This window comes from Stegostoma tigrinum, chromosome 26 (genome assembly GCF_030684315.1).
Source record: "Stegostoma tigrinum isolate sSteTig4 chromosome 26, sSteTig4.hap1, whole genome shotgun sequence".
Classification (NCBI taxonomy): domain Eukaryota; kingdom Metazoa; phylum Chordata; class Chondrichthyes; order Orectolobiformes; family Stegostomatidae; genus Stegostoma; species Stegostoma tigrinum.
The window spans coordinates 25,306,377-25,330,799 of NC_081379.1; the positions used below are offsets into that span (position 1 = coordinate 25,306,377).

The 24,423-nt window shown below is 39.5% G+C and overlaps 1 protein-coding gene across 1 annotated transcript in view; it reads left to right on the forward strand.

Annotated features, from left to right (window-relative positions):
• setd1ba (SET domain containing 1B, histone lysine methyltransferase a) overlaps nt 1-24,423 on the forward strand; it is a 120,014-nt gene that overhangs the window by 74,972 nt on the left and 20,619 nt on the right. Inside the window, exons 9-14 of the mRNA XM_059655054.1 lie at nt 11,542-11,724; nt 15,834-15,921; nt 16,527-16,762; nt 17,680-17,749; nt 20,143-20,424; nt 22,290-23,977. Coding sequence (XP_059511037.1) covers nt 11,542-11,724; nt 15,834-15,921; nt 16,527-16,762; nt 17,680-17,749; nt 20,143-20,424; nt 22,290-23,977 — 2,547 coding nt within the window. The remainder of the gene's footprint in view (nt 1-11,541; nt 11,725-15,833; nt 15,922-16,526; nt 16,763-17,679; nt 17,750-20,142; nt 20,425-22,289; nt 23,978-24,423) is intronic.

Genomic DNA, 24,423 nt, shown 5'->3' on the forward strand with positions numbered 1-24,423 from the left:
GGCTTTTGCATTCTAAAGATTGGTTCTAGGAAAAACTAAGGCTGTACAGCACTATGTTTAATGATCAAATATTATTTTAATTATTATTAGAAATATTTTTGATTTGTAAATGTATTCTGTTAATGATTCAGTTGTTTGTGAAATGTTGAAAGCAGGGAAAAGAAGATGTGGAAGATAAATACCACATTTTATAAAGTTGTTTGCATTAGACATCAGCTATTTGATTCACACTGGTTCATTTTGCTCCTTGTATGGTAACAGTAAAATACACTTGGTCTATGGTGATGAAATGAAGGAGTGTTGTGTAAGCGTAGAGAATTGCAGCAATGCAAACTTAGCTTCTTCACAAATCACACTATTTTCTAGTGTGAACGTATAGTGATAAACCAATCTTTGATTCTGGGTGACAGATTACGGGAGCATTAAAATCTTATTACAGCCAATGTGAGTTTAATTCATCAAAAAATCAAATCAAAAAGCACTAAATGAGATTCACATGCAGTCGGTATTTAGTGCAAATTACATGATACATTTTGCATTGTAAATCTGACAGTGTAGGTCTAAATTTTCAAAGAGAGATGGTTTACCATCAAACCATAGCTTATGGCACAGAAAGAGACCATTCAGTCCATTGTGTCTTGTACAGGCTTAATAAAAGAGCTGTCCATTTTAATCCCACTTTTCAATACCTGCTCTGTAGTTTTAAGGTTACAGTGCTCCATGTACAGAATAGTAGAGCCCTATGCCCCTCTGCTTTCTAAATCTTTGCCCTTGCATTCTTGTTATTTGATGTTTTTAAGTAGGCCTATACTTTTGCGACATAAAGACTCTATATATTCAGGAAGCAGAAGTTTTTAGCAGACATGTTCAAATTCAGCCATGCAGAAGGAATCAACTTAGTGTGTAGAGCTCCATCTACTGTGCGGCTGACAAATTACATGAGAGACCACACGCACAGACAGCTGAGGAAAGCAAGTTTGATCCCAGGCAACTTCAGGAAGCAGTTCTGTATCACTCGTTTCTTGTCTGTGTGCTGTAGAAATGCTCCTGTTTTCTATTATACAGAGCTTTCTTCAGTTAAAGATGACAGTTGTATGACCTTAAGGTTGTGTTAATTGTTTGCAATGATTTAGGTGGGATACAAGACTAAACAATTGCCTGGCGTGCCCAAGAACATCATGAATGCTTCATTTGTTCAGGGCAGTGTTCAAGATATTTTGGGGTGATGACTGAATCTGCCTCTGAAATCCCAATATCACTCAGGAAAATCCAATTGTGGAGAGCGGGAATCAGGGCCCTGAGGTCTGTCAGTGGGGTGGTTTGGGAGTGCGTGTCTGGCAGCAGAGGTCCTAAGAAGGTTATGGACAACAGCTGAGATGCCATTGGCTGGGACTGGGAGCTAGCCACCGTTTTGCTGAAGCTGAATTGCAGAGCTGTGGCCAGGTACAGCTTTTTGCTGCTAATGTGAGGGGGAAATGGTGAGCCTCCTTTTTTCTTTTATCGAGGCAACTATCTGCCTACCAGGTTGCAGGGAAAAGGGAGATTTCAAAGGAGTTGGAGAAGAGAGCAGGAGGCTACATTGGTATTGGGGTGGGTGGGGGCAATGAGCGAAGCTGCAAAAGGGCTGTCAGATGTGGCTGCTGTTAGGGAGCTAGATGTGTTGAGGTGACCGCAAGGAGACTGGGGAGGGATGTGAGGGGTAGAGGGACCTCGGAGGGTCCGAAGGACATTTGAGGGTTGTGATAGTGGGAATGTAAAGTCTTCAATTCGGCAACAAAGACAAGGAGCTGCAAAGAATCACAGAACTTTTATGGTGTAGGAGTAACTATTCAGCTATTGTGTTCAGAATGGCTTTCTGAGCCTTTTAGCTGTGTCAATTTCATGCTTTTCCCTGTTAATCTTGTACATTGATTATTTAAGTAGCAACATTGCCCTCTTGGAGGTCTTAATTAAACCTGCGCCCACACTTCAAGCAATTACAAAGGTGGGAGAACAGTTTCAAACCTGTCAACAAAGGAACATCCAGCAAAATAGGAGCTAGGAAGTCTTGAAATCTGGGATAATGAATTACTTGCAAATGAATATTTAGCTTCAGGCTGTATATGTTCAGGAGCTATATGGGGGAAACAAAGGCACTAATTTACAATGTGCAGAGATACTCCCTGGGAACATAAAATAATGTGAGCATAATGTCTGCAGTCTGCTAATTGACCTACACGCCACAAACACAGAATTTTGATCTGCAGCCTCAAGGCAAAAAATCCTTTAAGTAATTTATCTGGTATTTACTTAACGTCAAATGGATGTTATCAAAGTGATGAAAGTATCAGCATTCATATAGCCACTTTCAAGACATCAGAACTTAAAAATGTCTTCACAGTTGATGTAGTACTTTTCAGGTGTGATCACTGTTGAAATATGGAGAAATAAATAGCCAATTTATTCACAGCAATAGTGGTAAATGAGATTTGTCACTGCAAGAGGTTGTAGATATTTCAGCAGATTATCACAGTGTAACATAACTGATGCATCCTTTTGACTTAGTCATTGTTGTTGCTCAGTTTAAAGATCATGTCTTTTCGGGATTGCCATTTTTCTGCCAGGGGTTTTCAGGGTGATTAAACAGGCCAATTCTCAACATGCAGATTTTTGGCAGATAGGGTAGGATGCCTCATGAGTGGGGTCTGGAGTCCAGGACTACTTCTGTTTCTTTCCTCCTCTGCTACTGGCCTACTTTATCATTAAGACATTGAGATTCAAAGCATAGTGCAGCTTGAATGAAAAGTTATTGCCATTTTGAACACTTAACAGCAGCCTCTGCCCCTTCAGTAAGGCAAATGCTACTGCGTTTCAAAGGGAGCTTTAGAGAGTGCTTGAATTTTCTTGAAAGAAGGCCAAGGAAACAAAACTTGGCTATAGAAATGGTTTAAGTTCATTTGGATATAGCATCCAGTCCATACGTAGCTTCAAGAAGGGCTCTAATGTTTGTTCAGTGGTCCTCCGATTGGATCTGGAGGCTGAGGCAGAAACATTGCTGATGGAATTTCTCTAGTAATGTTGTGTTTTGCCTATATACAGTTCAGGTCTCACTGCAGTGCCAGAACATAGTGACATCAACTACTTTGTATGTTAGGACATTTGTTGACTTGCAGATCCAGTTTCAATGTAAATTATTGTCCACCAGGGAGGTGATGGCCTAGTGGCATTATTGCTGGACTGTTAACCCAGAGACCCAGATGATATTCTGAGGACCTCGGTTCAAATCCCGTCATGGCAGATGGTAGAATTTGAATTCAACAAATGTCTGAAATTAAGGATCTAATGATGACCGTGAATCCATTGTTGATTGTTGGAAAAACCCATCTCGTTCACTAATGTTCTTTAGGGGAGGAAACTACCATCGTTACCTGGTCTGGCCTATATGTGACTCCAGACCCACAGCAATGTGGTTGATTCTTAACTCCCCTCTGGTCAATTGGGGATGGGCAATAAATGCTGCCAGGCCAGTGATGCCGGCATCCTATGAATGAATAAAGAAAACCAAAAAAACCTGTGGATTGCAGAAGACTGAGCTGGATCTGCTTGAAAATGTTAACCTTTTGAGAGAAGTGGAGAGTTTGAGAAGGAGAACCCTTCATGGTACCTTAAACCAGTGCAAGAATTTAACTCCTGTTGGGAGTAGCTTTGCGTTGCAAACCGCCATGGCAAATGAACTGTCACATAATAATATTCCTCTTTCTTGGTGATATGTGAAAAATTGGAGATCCAGTTATTTGATGGTGTGATAAGGGAGAAGTTTGAACATGGGGATGTCCTTTTGAAAATTCAATGCTATATCTTGACTTGAATCTGCAACTTAGCATAATATCCCATCAATTACACCATGAGGCCATCTGTTATTTTGTAGCTTGTGAATGTTTTTTTCTTCTCCCCTCAAAAAAAGGAATTCAGAAGCAACTGGTGATCTAAGGAAACTATCTTCACTCAGCCTGTTACTGATCTCCATTTTCACACAAACCGGACTAAACAGTAGCCTTGAAGGTGCACAGCAGGTTAACCACAACTGCATTTCTGCAAAAAACTGGTAGCCATACCATAGAGATCAACTAGCTATTTCAAAATATCCTTATTAAAATAGTTTCATGTTGTTTAAAGTAAGACATGATGGTGAACAATAATTTTGCTTTGGGGTCTAATAATGAACCCATCAGTCCAGAATGTACAGAAAATGTCTGTGCCTGTGCTGTTTCTGTCAACTTTTCCTGTCATTTTATTGCCTACATGTATAATGGAAGCTGTTTACGTAAACTAGCTGCACTTGCCTTCCAGCAGTAATTCTTCAAAGACTCAACTGTGGGAGGATATAATTACAGACAAAATGAATAATAAATGCATAAAAATGAAAATATAACCTAACACTTTACATTGAGGATTAAATTATACCTGTGCCCTGGTCGAATTATCTCCTGTATTCTAACCCTGCTTCACCTGACCATCACACTTCATCTGGACTCTTTCAAGTCCTAGGAGTTGACGAAAGTGCAAAAAAAAGGCAGCTATGTAAAGAAATGGAAAAGAAAGTTAATAGCCTCAAGATCAAGGACCTATATATGAAAACATTAACATGAGCCAGCTGAACAAGTTAATCCTCAAGCTGGCTTCTGTTAGTTGTGACAGTTGTTAATAGCTGCTTGTAAAGTGGCAATGTCTGTTTTTCCAGGTTAAATTCAAACTGACATCACCTGTGCCTTTCTTACGCTCTCATTTACAGGATGCACAGAATTTAATTTACTGGCAAATCAGTCAACTGGAATAAACTAATTATTGGATAAACAATATAGTAAGTGATGCCGTCATCTGGTATACTGTGTGTAATCTTAATTCATGAGACAATGTCTTAGGATCTCTGATTTGAGATTCTCATTTAGAGTTTCAGATTTAATATGAAGTAAATATTATGGCGGTCTGACATTAGCTATGTGGATAAAATCTGCCAATTATATTTTATTATCTGTCTCTCACTAGTGTATAGATGCAACTGTGGATTTATACACACATTTGTAGGGACTTGTTAAAATTATTTTGCTTTTTCTATTGATAGAATTTTGGCCAATAACGTAACCCACAGAAAATCTTCTAGTTTGGAAAAATACCTCACTTGAATTTGACCAATAGGATGTGTATGAAGCTACTTGTCCATCTGTTAGCACACTATTTAAACATGAGTGAAACATTAATAGAGATAATATAAAACCAAAAATATTGAAAAAGAACTTGTTAGTGTAGTTAGGTAGAGGATGTTAGATCCAAAAAATTCAATAATATTTGTGTGCTCCAAGTGAGGACCAATCTATTGCATTTCAGCAATCCCAGCATTTCTTTTAATACTGGGACAACAATGGACAACAACGTGCACAATGCAAACTATTCAATGGCTACACTGTTCTGTTCTATATTGACTACCTAATTGAAAACTGGACAGCGAGTTTATTATTTGTACAGTACATTAGCTGGTTTTAAATATTTTATTTTATGTGTTTCATCAGTAGAACTTGACCAGTGATAAATGCCTGTTGCATCATGCATTTTGCCATATTGCAGAATGTTGCATACTGTTCTTTACAAGCAAATGGGAACAGAAATAATGTTTGCAAAATAGCAAAGTAGAGCACCCATATTCATGCCCTGCTTGTTCGATGAGTTTTAACCTTTTGGAAAACTTTAACTAGCCTGAATTTCACTGAATATGAACAGCAAACAAAACCTAAAAGAAAATGCATCAGATCGAAATAGACAAGAATGTTGTGAATTGAGAAAGGAAAGACTACTGAGAATTTGTCAACAGAAAATTTATGATTAGTCAACATTGAGTCAATTGTATTAAAATTCTATCAGGTGAGTACTAGGCAAATTAAGTGGATCTTTGTGTTCTTTGGTCTCGCAATTCTTGTGTTCCTATATGAGCATGGATGACCAGGACCTGACAGATGTTTCGACAATGTTTATCAAGAGAGTAAAAGGAAAAAGAGAGGTGGGTCAGAGAATAGTTTAAAAAAACATACTCTCATTTAAATACTGTATTTCACAGCCACCAGAAATTTTAAACTGCTTTACAGTCACTGAAGCACTAAGGTCCAGCGTTGGGATGAATGGAAGGGCATGCAAAAGGCCAGAGTAGCTGGCAGAAATATTTTAAAATTAAAGTTTTAAATTAAGTTAAGAAAGAGATTGTTGTAGGGCAGTTAGAATTAGGTTTGTGGGTGGGAAAGATTATGGGTGCCTGTTGCATGTATTACTCGCAGTTGAAATGTCTTAAACATCCTTCATGAGATGGCTTAGTTTAGAAGCCCATTAACCCTTTTTATATGGAAAAATGCAGCACATATTCTTTAGCAGCAGCAACATGCAACAGCTAAAAAGTATCTGGATGGGCTTATGAATAGGAAGGGTTTAAAGTGATACGAGCCAAATGATGGCCAATAGAACTAGGTCAGTTTGGGATATCTGGTTAGCGTGAATGAGTCGGACCAAATAGTCTGTTTCTGTGCTATATGATTCCATAACTCTAACTGTTCCAGTACAGCTACGTCTCTGGGATCTGCCCATCAATGTGGAAAATTGCCTAGGGGTATGATGTAAACAAGGAGCAAGGCAAATCCAACTTGTCGAGTTACTGTTCCATCGGTTTACTCTTGATCATCAGTAAAGTGATGAAAGGTGCCATCGACAGTTCATTCAGGCAACACTTGGTTAGCACCAGTCTAATCACTGATGCTTAGTTTGGGTCTGCCAGGGCCAGTCAACCCCTGACATCATTACAGCCTTGTTCAAACATGGACAAAAGAGTTGAATTCCAGGGGTGACCTTGCAATCAAGGCACTATTTAACCAAAACTGGTTTTGAGGAACTCGAGCAAAAGTAAATTCACTGGGAATCAAAGGAAAAGCTATCCACAAAAATGGTTGACTCAGTGTAGTATGGATCTTGCAACTGAGATTCAGGCTTATTTCTAGATTTAATTTTGTTTTTCTTACTTCATACTTTACAGTAAGTACATAAATAAGAAATGTTTAAAGGGAAATGAGCTAAGCCCAGGCAGGAGAGACTGGTTTAGCTTGGGATTAAAGTCAGTATGGACTGGTTGGACCGAAGATTGTGTTTTCACACCATATGACTCTATGACACTGGCTCGAGTCATTGCTGTCATAAGAGAAATGGTTGTAGTTGTAGGGGGCAAGTCATCTCAAATCCAAGACAACCCTGCAGGAGTTCCTCAGGGTAGTGTCCTAAGCCCGGCCATCTTCAGCTACTTCATCAATAACCTTCCCTCCATCATAAGGTCAGAAATAGGGATGTTTGCTGGTAATTGCATAATGTTCCACAACATTCAGTAATTCTCAGATACCGAAGCTTTCAGGTCCAAATGCAGCACAACCTTGACATTTTTCACATTTCGGCTGACGGCTGACAACTGACAAGTAACTTCTATGCCTCACAAATGCCAGGCAGTGACCATCGCCAACAGGGGAAAATTTGACAATTGCCCCTTGACATTTAGTTATATTGCCATTGCTCAATCCGCCCACCGTCAACATCTTGGGAATTACCATTGACTAGAAACCGAATTGAACTAGCCATGTAATTGCTGTGGCAAAAAGAGCAGGTAAATGGCTAGGAATCCTGTGGCAATTAACTCAATTGCTGACTCCCCAAAACCTGTGTACCATCTACAAGACACAAATCAGGAGTATGATGGAGTACTCACTGTTGCCTGGATGGGTGCAGCTCAAACAACAGTCATGACATTTGGTACAATCCAAGTCAAAGCAGCCCAGTTGATTGGTATCCCACTCACATTTATTCCCTCCATGACCGATGCTGAGCAGTAGCGGTATGTACCATCTATGAGTTGCACAACAGAAACTCACCAAGTCTGTTAAGCAGCACTTACCTAACCTAGCACCAATACCATCTAAAAAGAGAAGGCCAACATGTATATGAGAACAGCATTACCTGCGGGGTTCCTTCCACGCAACTCACCATCCTTACTTGAAAATATATTTCCACTCCTTCAGTGTTGCAGGGTTAAAAATCCTGGAACTCCCTCTCTATTAGCACATGGGTGTTCCTACGCCAAATGGACTGATGCGGTCCAAGAAGGCAGGTCACGACCATCTTCTCAAGGGCACCTGGTTACGGGTGAATCTTTCACTTCTTGACTGAATTTTTTGAAAAATGCAACAGGAAAGATTGTATTTGCATTATTATAATACATTAAAGTATTGCATGAAATTTCCTCTTCTTTTACCTCAGACTGTTCCTATTGCAGTTATTAGTGGCAAATGTATAACTGTCACCTATCAATCCGTGATTACAAAACTTTGTAAACATGATCCATGGTGGATAAAATTTATACTTGCATTGCTGAAAGCTTTTCACAGTTCTGATGGTCATTTCCCAAAATACCACGCTGCTGCCTGGAAACTGCCTGCCAGCAACATGCATTGCAGTAAAATTACCCACTGCCCATGTGGAAATATCAAGTTCACTAAATAGTGTTCTGAATCGATACACTGCCCAGTAGTCCTATTCCTTTCACTGTTTTTTGGTGAAAAATATTGTTACTTTTGGAATTTTATGCTTCATTTACATATGAAAGATTTTAGAACCCTGTTCAAACTGAAACATTCTGCTTTTAAACAGTGTTGGTCAGAAACAGGTAATATTATGGAGTCTGGAAATCAGGCAAAAAATGTAAGTGTGTCAGGTTAATGGTCCTATGATCTGATTTGATTTGGCAGACGTAAGGTGCTTCACAATAATTTCTGTTTGTTTTTATGGACAGCATAGTGGAACAAGATGAGTGGTGCCCTGGGTCAAGTGTCTACTTGACTGCTTGATGCTGTTGTCTTGATGTTAGATTTGATTATTGCTACATTAGGTGCCTTTTCCCTTTAAATAAAATGGACATACTTTGTCAACGTATTATTGAAGTGCAGTACTGAACTAGTTCATTTTCTGTTGTTTTTCATTATATTCAATGTGCTCACATTGTGTATGCTTACTTTTTTGGATGTATTTCCTTGTCGTCATCAAGTTCCCTAGGTTCGTGCACCATTAATATGTGAATGAGACAGATTCTATATGCTACAATACAATCTACCAGATAATATAAAAATTAAGCAAAACTGTTTGTTCAGTTGATTTAGGGGCCGAGGAGTGGCAGATGGAGCTTAATTTAGATAAATGTGAGGTGCTGCGTTTTGGAAAGGCAAATCAGGGCAGGACTTATACACTTACGGTAAGAACCTGGGGAGAGTTGCTGAACAAAGACACCTTGGGGTACAGGTTCGTAGTTCCTTGAAAGTGGAGTCATAGGTAGACATGATTATGAAGAAAGCATTTAGTATGCTAGCCTTCATTGATCAGTGCACTGAGTATAGGAGTTTGGAAGTCATGTGGCTGTACAGGACATTGGTTAGGCTGCTTTTGGAATACTGCATTCAATTCTGGTCTCCCTGCAATAGAAGGATGTTGTAAAACTTGAAAAGTTTCAGAAAAGATTTACAAGGATGTTGCCAGGGTTGGAGGGTTTGAGCTACGGAGAGAGACTGAATAGGCTGGGGGTATTTTCCCTCAAGTGTCGGATGCTATGGGGTGACCATATAGAGGTTTATAAAATCATGAGGGGCATAGATAGGGTGAATAGTCAAGGGCCTCAGGGTAGGGGAGTCCTAATCCAGAGGGCAGAGATTGAAGGTGAGAGGGGAAGGACTTAAAATGGACCTAAAGGGGAACTTCTCACGTAGAGGATGGTGCATGTATGGAATTAGCTGCCATAGGAAGTGGTGGAGGCTATTATAATTACACCATTTAAAAGGTGTCTGGATGGGTAGATGATGGAAGGTTTTAGAGGGAAATGGGCCAAATGGGACTAGATTAGTTTAGGATATTGGGTTGGCATGAATGAGTTGGACCGAAGGATCCGTTTCCATGCTGTACAGCTTTATGACACTGAGTTCATTTTAAAAATAACTTCAGTGTGCTCATTCATCTTTAGGAATAAATTGTCATCTGAAATAACTTTAAAGTTAGCTTTCTGTGTGTTAAAAGTAATTCAGTTTAAAAATCTACACTGTGCAGAGCAGTCTTGACTGACCACGCACTTAGCAGTTGCGCTTAATTTGTTTCCACTGAATTGTGAAAGTACCTGTATATTGTGTCCCTGTGGAATACAGCAGTTTTCTGTTAAGTGATCATTGAATACTGATCCACTGATTCTGCAGCATTCAAACCACATGTCTACTTCAGGGAATCATGGGGCAACATTTATAATTAAAGTGTAGCCAGACATATTCTTGTGCAGGAGCCTGAGTTTTCTCAGTGAATGGCCTGCTGCATGTTGAGATGGATTGCTTCTGCTGCTATTCAAAAAATGCCCACAATTAAATAAGGCATAATGGTTGAGCTGGCATTAAGTTTACAAAAGGTTGCACATGCTCAGATTTGCAGGTAATAAAAGCACCAGATTTGTTAATATTTTACATTACCTTTTGATGTGCAGTAATATCAGCACTTCTTTTAAAAAAAATACTGTATCCTAGCATCATTCTTTTTCATCAAGAGTGATGATCTAGTGTAGTAGACATCAGTGTGGGGAACAGTAGTGCTGAGGAATGCTACAAACTTTATTTTGCAGTTAGTACCAGGTTACTTCAACCAGTTGTAGTCCAATAATATGCAGAATAAAACTCCCTCATACCCTAAAGCGAAAGGGTCGCATATATGGTATCTGTGATATCTTTTCCACTTCTCATACCTACCCTACCATAGCCTCTGTGAGTATGGCTGCAGGTGACCAGTTTTGTTATCCCAGATGGAAGTTGGCTGAGCATTTCATGCAAGAGCAATTTTAAGATTACGGACAAGACCAATTCTGATTAGTTGCTTGGATTTATAGAGTCCATCTGATCACAATGTCCTTTTTTTCAAGAGGAGGAAACCTGTTATTCTTCCACAGTCTGGCTTTTTTGGTGACCTGAGTCTCCCATAAACATGATTGACTCTTAACTACCCTCTGCAGCGATTTAGAAACCACTTAGTTATATGAAACAGCTAGAAAGGATAACAAGAATAAAACGGGTGGACCAATAAGCTTAACATCAGAAACAGTGAAGACACACCCAGTCAAGTCATCTGTGCAGGTTAACATATGCAGAATGGTATCAAATTTGGGGAGAACTATCTTACTGACAGTATAGCAACAATCTGATGTTGACATGCTCACACAATCATATTCATCAGTTAATGGGCCACAGTGAGTATCACATTCAATCATATTTATTGTATTGGAATTTTATTATAGGCTCTCTTCACTATATCGGAACCAGAAAAGTGCACTGGTATTGCTTTATTCAGATAATCATTGCTAATTTCAGAATTCACCTGCAGAATTTGCATTAGGTTTGGTTGGTTCTCAACTATATATTTTTTTGTATGTGTTTTTGTAATTATTTTTATTTTCACCGCCTCTTTCAACAGGCTTCACAGACGCCAATAAAATCTGCAGATCAAACTAAAGATGAGGAGAGACCAAAGCCTAAAGAATCAGCACCAACTTCAACATGTCTGTTGGAGCACTGGCCCAAAGGAGAAGGACTTGGTTATGAAGGCATGGGACTGGGCATGGGACTGAGGGGTGCAATCCGATTACCATCCTTTAAGGTGAGAGAAGCACAGCATCATATCAGGACAGAAATATTAAGATCAATATTATGGGAGATTTTCAATATCTAGCTATGTTATTTTTGATACGTGTTTTCTCATTTTAATTCCAGTGCTTGAAGAGCTTATAAAATTATAATTTGGGAAAATACTTTCATTTTGTGCAGCATTGGAAAATAACATTTTGTTAGCAACTGCTTAACACACAGCTTTTCATTCAGTATCCTCCCAGACGCTACGTGTAGTCTTCAGAATAGCATTACGCTCTTTATGTATTGTATCTGCTAAACAATGTGGTGATGAAATGTCTTCCTGATTCAAAATATCTAAATTTCCTTTGAAATGTTGGATTCCATTTTTGCACATTTTCATATGATCAGTTGTGTTGTTACTTTCATGGCTCCATTGTTAAGATTGACAAATTATCCTCAACCTTTTCTCCCCTCCTCTCCTCTCACTGTATTGCATTTTTGTTTTAAACATTTAGCCTTTTTCATTTTATAGTATGGCTTTTCTAATACTGTTGACCAGGCTTGTGCAACCTTCATTCATGCACAGGGTGGGGGATGGACATATCAATTTTTCTTTCATTCAGGGAACTGGTGAGTAAATTTCAGGAAAATCGTTTCTACCGCCACACTAAGCATGTACTTCAGAAAAAGAAATCAAAACAATAATTTAATGAGCAATGCATTAAAATGGCAATTTAGAAAGTGATAGCAGCAGACTAACTATTAAAACTTTTTTGCTTTTTGGTTAAAAAGCAGAGATGGAGAGAGGAAAAAGAAAGGCTCCAAGACCTTGTTAGCAGGCACAGGGTTGGAGATTAGAGTGAGCTGAGGAATCAGATTCAGTTAGCACTGACCATGGTCCACTCCTGGTAGCACACATGCCTATCTGGCCTCAGTGAATTCACACACAAATTGAGATTGGAAGTGGGTTGCCTTTCAGCTTGGGTTTTGCTCCTCTCTCTGCTTTTGTGGATAGATTTTTGGGGAGGTAGAAGAAGGAGAAGGGTGCATGCATGACCAGATAATTGATCATTCATTGACCCATTCATCCATCCACACACACTCGTGCTTTCAGATACCCTGCATTTACTCTCACTTTTAACCTCCCTCACCCCAATTTGTTCATTCACATTTGACCTTTATGCCATATTTACTCACTGTATCAAAACCACACCTTGGCATTCACCCCTGCAACTTAGTCACTCATTCACCCGTTCGCTGACTTTGACACATCCTTCAGCCATTCCCTCACTCCGCAGCCTGACTCTCCCAACTTGGTCACTCATTGACTCTGTACTGAGCCCCAATTACTTACTCACTGATCCTACTTTCACCTCCAAGTCAGTGCCTGTCTCTACACCCACAGCCGCTTGTCATACATGCACCACTGCAGAAGCCCGAGTCTAACTGACCTACTGCACTATCCTGACCCTCATTTTTTGTCCTTCTCATGTCAGTCTCCTGAAATGCTGCCTGAGACCTGTCTTGCAGACTCAGGCTGAGAGAAACCATTCACTGGGGACCAGTGAGCTGCTCTGCAATCATAGACTTATTCTGTGCAATAACCGACCTCTGACTGGAGGAGCAGCTCCTTTTGTAATTCCAGTTACGCTTACCTGGATTTTGAGTAAGAGCTCAAAGCCATGTTGTAGCCCATGGGCCACTTGTTGGTCAAGCTGGCAAGAAGGTGTCATTCAGTCATGCAAAAGACAATTTGTTAAAGTTTTTGTTGGTGTTACCACAGGCTCCATGAAGATGCATTTTGGAACCAGCCACATTAATTGGATAACAAGGTGTAGAGCTGGATGAACACAGCAGGTCGAACAGGAAGGCTGATGTTTTGGGCCTAAACCATTAATTGGATGTTTTGTTTCAGATCCAGTTTAAGGAGTTAGCAGTTCTCAGGATATAGCTCATCCACCAAAAACTCACCTAGCTGTATTCTCCGTGACATTAGTTGCCCACAAATCCACTGCCAGGTCTCTGGAAGTTGACCAATTCATTTTCTAACTAGAATGTAAAAATAAGAGCAGGCTAGCCTGCTTTACGAGTTCATAACGTCATGGCCAATCATTTTCCCCACCCCAACTTCTTGTTCTATCTCATACCTTTAATTTATAAATGTCAAAAAAATCATGAATCTTAGTTTTGAATACAGATATCTCTTGCTTATCACTTTTCATTTTGTATAATTTAATGGTTCTGAAGCATATAAATGTTAATATTACTTTGGCTCCACACATTATACTAATGTCACATAGTATGTGGATAGAGATGAGGAGTTCTCGTCCAGCTTTCAGAGGGATCAGATGTATTTGTATCAGTTGCCAATGGTCCTAATAATTACACCTGACCAAATATAATTGTACTTAGTGCCATTAAGCAATTGACCTTCTTGTTAGCTAAGAGCACTGATTTTCTGTACATAAGTTAGACACTTTTCTGTACATAAGTCTAACACAGTTAGACACCTTCAACACTAATGGCAGTGAGCAACCTCAAACAACCCTTACCCAGTACCACAAACAGAGGTGGCAACTACCATGTGTCCATCTCAACATGTTCCCAAAAAATCATCTGCTAAACAAAAATCGCTTTCCAACAAGAAAACATAATAAAGAAGGGTTTGGTTCCTGACTTGTAATTTTATAAGAAAAACCTATTGACTGCCTTGACCCTAACCCACAGAAAATTCTCTTGCTAATTTTCTACTGTCTGTAACTTCTACTACATTCTCTACTTGCTTCCCGCTCGCTGCCTTTCTCAACCCTCAATCTTCTCACTTGTCACTTACCTCCTTCGACCCTCCCATGTCTGGCTTCCCTCTACTAACTCCCTGACTCCCTCCTTCCTTTTCCATCCCCTCCACCAGCAACCTTCATCCTGGCTTCCCACGTGCTGTTACACTCACTTCCTTCCTCCTGCTGGTGAGCTGGAAACAGTAAATGTGGGACTTGAGATAGAGGGTATGCAAAATAAAAATGAAGGCAGAGCTATTTGAGGAGTTTTCCTAATTTGCAAACTATGCTAAATTGAAAATATGAGATTGGAATGGGCTTTAAGTGGTGGTGGTGGCTTGGGGTGGGAAATTCAATGGATATTGGATTCACTGTTTTCTTCAATGTTTTCATCACCATTTACGTCTCCACGGAAATATATATTTATCATTCATATACTTGAGGAACTCTTAGCAGGCCAATTTGGATCTGAGACAAATGATGTTAAAACTTGGCACGGTATGGAGTATCCTGAAATGAAGCTCTAATTAGATTTTATGATCTTTTTCCTGCACAAATAAAAGAAATGTTCTCCTCTCCCTGAAGTTTGGATTTTGATTGATTAATATCAGTACCCCCTGATGGAGTACCTTGTCAGCTGTACAACACTGCCATATTGTCAGAACATTGCAGAAGACAATTTTCAGACAGCCTTAGTTTTCTGATGGCCTTTCTACATTTGAATGGTTGAGTATGGGGCTGCAACAGAGCTATATTTTTAAAACACTTGTGAAGGTAGCAGGTTTGATAACAAGAAAGACATATTTCCACAGTAAACGTATAATTAGTTAGCATTGTTTATAGACTGACTAGGAACAGAAGGTAGCCACAAATATCTGCTGTGTTTTGGCCTGCCTTAATAAAAGCAAAGCAAGATACTGCAAATGCTAGAAATCTGAAAAAGAAACAAAGCGCTGGAGAAACTCAGCACATCTAGCAGTACTTGGAGAGAGAAACCAAGGCAACATTTCGGGTCCAATATAACGCTTCTTTAGAACTGGTCAGCTGGTTACAAAGAAGTCATATTGGGCCCAAAGTGTTCACTCTGTTTCTCTCTCCTCTGATGCTGCCAGACTTGCTGAGTTTCTGAATACTTTGTTTTTATTTTAGGCCAGTCTTGCTCTTTGGAACTAAAGTCACCAAAATGATTATTTTCAATATGACGCTTCGTAAATGTGAGTGCTATTTTACTGTGTTAATATCTTTGTGCACTGGCAAATCTCCTGCAGCTCCTTGTTTATTGTTGGGCAGATTGCTCACAATGGATGAATGACTAAGGTTTTCCAGATGACAAGTCATGTGCTTCTATACTAATTTACAGGTAAAGAGGAAAGAGCCACCTGATGCTGCTTCCTCGGGTGATCAGAAGAGAATTAGACCATCTACTCCACTAGATGATGATGATGAAGGTTTGTCCACATCTGATAAATTTATATGTCTTAAACTGTAGTTCAAGAATGCTTCACACTCAGATTTTCTGAATGACTCTTATATGGGCTGCCCTCCCTCTGATCCAGCAGTAGTTACAGGAGTTCATATCAGTCATTGCGCTTCCTTACACTGGAATTCCATTCTCAATTTTTATATTTCACCGTCTCTTCCCCATCTTCAGGCTTCCTTTAAACTTTCTCCTTTCTGCCTTTTACTTGCCTTCCCCCTCTGCTGCTCTGTATTATTTGATCTCCAACCTATCACCTTGGGTTACTTCATCAGATGTAAGAGCCATATATTAGTCGACACAAGTTATTTGGTCTGTACTTCATGTAGTTTGTGACTGAAATATTATAGATACTACAGGTACATTTGTGTTACCAGCTGTAAAATGTCCTTTGGTAATGTTGCAGTTATGATGTCACAAAGTAGATTATGTCACAAATGGACAATTTAACTATGAAGGGTTCAATGAGAACTGAATATATTAGAGAAGATTTATAACCTAACAATAAGGCTGAGAGGTGGTTGTGTGGATATATTGCAATGCAGAGTTCTAATTTCATCCCTTCACTTATGACAGAGTCTGAGCGTGACAGAGACATGTCAGATGTAGCCAGTCATTCTTCTGAATTATCTAAGAGAGACTTGGAATCAGTCACTGAGAGGCGAAAACCAGCAAAACCTTTAAAACTAGACAGTGAAGGAGAGGAGGAAGAGGAAACCTCTGGGAAAGAGGAAGAAGAATCATCATCAGAGAAGGAGGATGAGGAGGAACAGGATGAAGAAGAGGTTTCTGAAAAGGCTTCATCAGAAAAGGTTGGTTTGTTCAAGCATTTTATATTATGAGCTAACTCAAACAATTCTACACTACCAAAACTTGTACAGTCCAGTCTATCAGCAGAATATTCACTGATGGATGCACAACATGGTGCTTGGGTCTCTTCTGGAGCAGACTGGCTTCAATGGTGTTAATTACTTTAGACCAAACTGAGAATAGGTCTGCGAACAGCTTGAACTGAAGTTCAGGGCACTCTCACTTAAATGTAAATAAACTTGACTGCAATAGAGCTAACTAAAAGTGTTTCTGCAATACCTCTCATATCTACTTGATGTCTTTGGTATGCCTTGTAATTCAACTGCAGTATGCTAAACTTATGCTACTTTTGTAAACATAGTCATCAGAGTGTTAAGGTGGTTGATGGGTTGATGGTTTGATGGGTGAAGGAGATTGTCATAAAAGAAAGGAAAGGAAAAACTGCAGTGAAAGTATTCTGGAAAATGTCATTATTGAATGTGTACGTAGAGTCATTTGGCTCTACCACATCTAGTCAGCATCCAGGCTGCCAGAAAGAGCTAATCTGCCTAGAAAGATGTTTCTCATGGGTGTTTTATTTGACTGCAAGAGAGATACTCACTGAGGACATCCAAAATAATGAGTGGAGAGAGAAGTATTACATTTTCATGACTGTTTATTAAAGATAGGACCACACATAAAGAAATCCACCCCTTTTCCTATTTTCATCTTTGAAGCATTCTATTGGTGTCGGCTAAGCTGCATATGTGATACATCGACATGAAGGAAGACATTACAGTATTGTTAATTGTTAACTTGTGCGCCATAAATAATTGCTAAATTATTTGGCAATTGGTTTTATTTTTCAGTGAACTAATGTATAATCATTATTTTCTGTTGTCAATCAAATGATGAAATTAATTTTGCGCAATATTTTCAGGAAGAAGATGTTGAAGATGATGAAGTAGATGTTGAGACCAGTGAAAAAGAGGGCCTGGATTCTGAAGAAGGTGAGGTCTTAATCAGGTGTTTGGATTGCAGAACGTCAGCAACTTTAGTATAAATTTTACTGTGTTAATTATTTTAATTTTCAGTGTACATCTGCATGTCAGGACCATTTGGATAAGGAAATGCGAAATAGCCAAAATGGACTCTCCCCTAAGATTGTACAGCCTAAAAAGAGGCATGTGATGCATACCAGAATGATAATAGGCCTGCATGAACACTGAGAAGCTATAGGATTGAAAATGTGGCACTTGTTCAGGAAAGGGGCGGAAGGATAACCAAGGAAACTACAGACCTGTCAACTTGATGACAATAGGGAGAAAATTGATGGAGGCTAAAATATGGGATAAGGTCATTTTAGAAAAAATAAGTTAACACTAGACAGTCAATATGGCTTTGTCAAAGGCAGATCATGTCTGATAAATTTCATTGAGTTCTTTGGCGAGGTGACACAGGCAGTGGTTGAGTGGTGCTCTGATGGCGTATATTTAGATTTTCAAAATGCTTTGATGTGGTACCTCATTGCAGGTTTGTTAGCAAGTTATAAATGTTTGGGATTGATGGGTCCTTAGCAGCATGTATTAGAAATTGGGTAAAAGATAAGAAGCAGAGGCTAGACATAAACAGGAATTTCTCAGATTGGAGACGAGTTGAAAGTGTTGTTCCCTAAGGATCAGTGTTGGGACCCTTATTTTTTTTTTCTGATTAATGTAAACAATCTGGAGATGGATGTTGATGTTGAGGGCAAAAATCTCTAAATTTGCAGGTGACACTAAACGAGGGAGAATAGTTAATTATGAGGATGAAACTGAGCTACTTCAGGGGTCATTGACAAGTTGGCCAAACGGGCAGGCACCTGAGAGAAGAATTTCAATACAGAGAAATGTGAGGTGTAATGCGTTTTGATAGCAGATACCTGGAGAGACAATGCAGGCTCAATGATACAACTTTAAGGGGAGTACAGGAGTAGAGGGATCTCTGTGTTCATCAACATAATTCTTTGAATTTGGCCAGGCAAATTGAAATAGTTGTTAAGAAGGTTTATAGGATCCTTGGGTTTATAAATAGACACAAAGTGTAAAACAAGGAAACGATGCCACGCCGCTACAAATCATTGGACAGACTACTTTTGGAGTATTGTGTTCAGTTTTAGATACTTTATTTAAAGAAAGATGTTAAAACCTTGGAGAGAGCATAAAAGAGAGTTACTAGCATGAGACTAGGAATGCAGGATTTTAGATCCAAGAAAAGTTTAGAGAAATTGGGCTCATTCTTCTTGGAGCAGAGAAGATTACAAGGTAACCTTATTTAGGTGTTCAAAATTAAGAACAATTTTGAGTAAGAAAGGATATTCAGTTTCTACTAGTTGGTACATCGGTAATTAAGGGTTGCAATTTCAAGATTGTCAACAAAAGAGCTAGATGTGAGATGAAGAGAAACTTTGTTATTCAGAATTGTTAGGATTTGGAATGTGCTGTCTGGGAGCAAGGTGGAGGTGGATTCCATATGATGTTGAAAAAGAGAACTGGGTATATATATTTGAAAGTGATGAATTTAGATGGGAATGGAGAATGGGTACCTCTTTTGGGAGCTGGTAGAAACACAAATAGATCAAATGGCCTCCTCCTATTATTCTACTTGTTATCCCTGGTTACAAGAAAGTCCCCATTTCTGATGTTTGAAATTCTAGAAGTAATGCCTCCCATTTTGACTCTTCTGTGTTCCATACCATTTTCCCAAAGAAGGGTTAGCCAGCCTAATGATAGCCTTTAAATGTCGCTATTGCAGCATCGGGTAGGAAGTATGTGACAGCGGTATAGATTCCTATTCTCCAGATATTGATCTTCCCTCCATGACTGAAATATAGTGAATTGGATAGCAAATGAACTTCCTATTATTGTATTACAGTGCAGGACCTACTAGTGTATAATGGTACTGAGTGCTGTTACTGTAATTGGTTATGCCTTTTTCATTTGAGCTTAAGAGAATGAGGGTGAAACATGAAAGATTCTGAGGGGCCTTGACAGGATACAGGTGTTGAGAAGATGGATCTCCAAACTATGCTGTACAGTTACATAATAAGAAGACAGTCATTTAAAACAAAGGAATTTATACTCCCAGAAAGTAATGAATGCCTGGAATTCCCTACCCCAGAGGGTTATGAATGCTAGATCACTGGAAGTATTTAAGGAGAATGTAGATTATTGAACCATCAGGCAGAAGAGGGCAATGAGGAACTGGCATGAAAGAGCAGTTTAATCTTGTTGAATGGGGAACAGACTTAAGGGGTCAAATGACCTACTCATATTTCTCTCTTTATGCCCCATGCAGCCTTTTGCTATCCTTCTGATTTGCAAAATGGATGCTGCAAATAATATTGCAATCTCTATATTTACAGATGAAGTGATCAGTGTGGCGTCATCCAAAGTGGAAGGGGAATATTCAGAAGACAGTGATGAATCTTCAGAATATGAATCTAGCTCTGAAGATGAAGAGGAAGAGGAGGAGGAGGAAGAAGAGAAAGAAAAACTGCCACCACTACAGGGGACTGAAGTACAGGTGGAAGAAGCGGCTGGAGAAGTGGAAGAGGTAGTTGATGCTCCAAATGATGTTACATTAGAAACTCCAGCAAAAACTGAATCAAGATTATTACCTGTTTCATCGCCAGAAGGAGTTCCAGGTAGATACAACTGCAAGCTTAATATATCTTGTTACAATTCGGAATCAAACTTTGCAGTTTTTATTTGCAAATCCTTTCTTGTGAAATTCTAAATGTCAGTCTTCAGATTTTATCAGTGTCATTAAGAAATATTGAAATCCAATTAACATTAGAGTTAGATTCTCCAGTGCTAGGACACAGATACTCTGTGGGAAGGTTGGAGTGGGGCTTCCACAAATCAGCCTCAATGTTGGCTGCATCCAAATGGGATAATTATAGTAATTAGGGTGGGTATTCATACCATTAGGATTCTTTCACTTTGGGACAGAAAGAGCAGTTTCAAAAGATGAGTGATTTGTACCAAATTTCTTTGAGCTCTGCCATCCAGAAGCACAGTTTCCATGCCTAAAAAGTCAAAAATTAGGATTAAAGAAAAGAACTGCGGATCTAAACCAGAAACTGAAATTGCTGCCGAAACTCAGCAGGTCCAGCAACATCTGTGAAAATATCATAGAGCCAGAACTTTGAGCCTGGTGACCCTTCTTCAGAACTGGCAACAGCTAGGAAAGTATGGTATTTATGCTGACAGTGGATCGGGGAGAAAGGAGTGAGCCGATAGATGGCGAGGGAGCCCAGGGAGGGACAGACAGGGAGAGAGAGAGAAAGGTAGGAAGACAAGGGATTGCAGATAGTAAATTAGAGAAGAAGAGAGGTTAGATAGGTGATTACGGGGACTACGAGCAGGTGAAAGTGGGTTGGCTGTGCTGAAATCAGCCCATTTTCATGACAGGCCCGGGGATGTGGCAATAGGTAAATAGGTGATCTGTTTCAATTTCTGAGGATAGGCTGACTACAAATATGCATTACAAATCCACCAACTCCCACAGTTACCTTAACTATCCATCCTCACACCTGCTTCCTGTAAGGACTCCATTCCATTCTGGTTTTTCCATCCCTGTTGCATATGTTTTAATGATACCACCTTCCACAATGTCCGTATTTTTCCTCAACTGAGGATTCCCCATTACCATGGTATACAGGGCCCTTCGCCATATCATCCATGGCTTATTATCAAGAATCTCCTACCTTTCTGTTTCTCTCTCAGAGCTCCCTTAACTCTTATCTAAAATGCCCGCTTAGTCATCTATACTACCTTTCTGTAGCTGCTACTAGTTCAGAAGGAGGGGCACTCAATTCAAAACATGAACTGTGTGTTTTCTCTTCACAAATCCTGCTGAGTTTCTCTAGCAATTTCTGTTTCTGTTTGTGTCACATCTCCAGCATACATAGTTCCTTGCTGTACTATTTTATGATAAAATGGTTATTTTAACCTGATGGGGCTCTATAACATGGTTGGAGACTCATGTGAAGTGTAGATGCTTTTATTGACCAGTTGAGCTGAATAGCTGATTTCTCTGCCGTAGACTCAATGATGAAATTGGGAATTTTCTTCCTTAAAATAGAGAACGTTAAGTAGAGATTTAAGAGATGAGTTCATTATTGAGGTGTTTTGATAGTGAAGGTAGGCAGAAACTATTGTAGGTGGGTAGGTAGTTGGAGGACAGATTTAAAATTATTGTCAAAAAGCCAGGGAGAAAGTGAGATTTTCCTTGTTCAACAAATCGTTGTGATCTGGAATACATTGCCTGGAAGCATAGTGGAAGCAGATTTAGTTAAAAGTTTCAGATGGAAATTGGATGACTGTTTAATCAGAAAAAAATTGCATAGCAATGGGGAAAGAGTGAGGGATCTTGTGGGTACTTTCAGAGAGTTGAGGGACGGGGGCAAAGTGAAAAATGTTTTTATTTTTGCCAGTGTCTTAAAATCTGTAGGCAGGTTATTAGTAAGTAATCTTTATTTGAATGATCCATTCACCTTTCTTGCAGCAGTGGAGCCTGAGACAGACATTGAATTGGAACCTGAAATACCTGAGTCTCAAAAGGTAAGCCTTGCTGAGGATGTTCGAACGCACAGGCCACCCACGCCAACAGGAGCCTTTGCTACTCTTTCTGTTATTAAGGGTAGTGTTCTGAACAAGTCTGATGACAGTGACTCCGAGGTGCGTAATAAAATGAAGTTCACCTCACCATCAGCAGATGAGGATGATGGTCTTCCACGCACGCCTGGCAGAGAAATCTCAATCCATTCTGACTCTGACACTTCCATGTCATCCCTTGTCAAACCATCTGTCTCTATACCAGCGATCCCTGCAACACCTGGAAGACAGGAGGTCCCTGTAGTCATCAGATCACCTGTTCCCGAACATCCAGTTTTAGTGAAAACAGCATCTGAAGATGGCCCACCAAGAACTCCTGGGCGTGATTTTGTGGCCGATTCTGGAAAAAGGTTAACAACGTCTCTGAGCACTGAGACCATTCCACCGACACCAGGAAGTGAAGGGCCATTGACAGGAAACAGCTTGACTCTGAGCTCACCTCACATTCCTGGTAGTCCTTTTACATACCCATCTCAGTCTCCTGGAGTAAACTCTGGAGTTCCTCGCACTCCAGGCAGAGACTTTAATTTTTCTGCAGCTTTCCCTGAAACAAATACTGCTGTATCTCCATTATTGGCATCCAAAAAGCCTTCATTGGATGGAGAAAAAGAAAATCTAATTTCTTCTAGTACAGCCCCATTGCTGGGTGTGAATAGTTTGCTACCCCCTTCCCTCCCTGTCACTTTCATTACACCGCCTAATTTCCCACTGGACCTTGGATTAATGTCTGATTCCTCACTGAGTTCATCTATGAAACCCACAATTGTGCCAAATAACAGGGAAAAGTTGGAAGATGAAAACAAACCAGAAACTGAGATAGCATTAATTTTGTCAGAACCAGTACCTTCATTACCTCTCAGCAGTGTTCCAAACCAAAAGATTCCACATCACAAGATCAGCTATGCAAAGGAAAAGCCAGTGTCTCAGCCACCAGTCCCTACTCTTGATTCTCAATTGATAGAGGAATCAAAGATGAAAGTTGGCAGTAAGCTACAGTCACCCCTACAGGCCAGCATAATTCAAGCTGATAATAAAGACCTCTATAATAAGTGGAGTGATGATCAGTTTGGTGTGAAAGACCCAGCAGCTGTTATGTTAGACTTTCGGGAAGATGTCTACTTACAAAAGGTTAAGCCTTCTGCAGAGGAAAGTGCCATGATTAACACTGATACATTTTGGGACTGTAGAAGCAAAAAACTAAAAGAGTCTGATAGGTTGGCTTTGAAAGAACTGCAGATAAAGGTCAAAATTGAAGATGAGGAAGATGATGATGAAGAATATGAAGATGATGAAGATGATAAGCAAGAAAAAGCTAAACTTAGGGAACGATGGACTCGGAGGCATAGGAGAAAACATGAGGATGCTTGGTATGATGATATTCTATCAGCTGAATCTTCACCACCTAGGTCACTATTTAAACCCCGTTCAGAATTTGAGGAGATGACTATTTTGTATGACATATGGAATGAAGGGATGGATGAGGAAGATATTAAATTTATGAAGATTACCTATGACCGAATGCTTCTGCAGGATAATTGCATGGACTGCCTGAATGACACACTGTGGGTTCACCATCCTCATATCCTTTCAAATTATGATACTTGTATTGTGTTTATGGCAACAATTTTTCTTGAGCATGATCACATGACTTTTGAAATAAGATAGTTTTATACTACATTGCAGATCATTGTCAATCATGTCTCACTTTTAAATTTCTCTGTTAATTAATAGACAAGTCAATTAGTGGGAAATAATTCAGCTCTTGTACATATTCTTTAGTTAGAATAACTTATCTGTTTATTCCTATTCACAGTAATATGTTAGAACATCCCATGTTGAATATTTTCCTATTCTGTTTCCGATTGTTATGATCACAACCTTGAAGCACTCTCCAATTATTGTGTAGCATTGAATAAATGGGGGAAATTCAATTTGTGCGTACAGAGTTTGAAGCTAAAATGTGAACCAAGCCTCCTGTGGCTAATTTGAAAAATGCATTTTCTAATGTGGTTCAGGTCATCTGT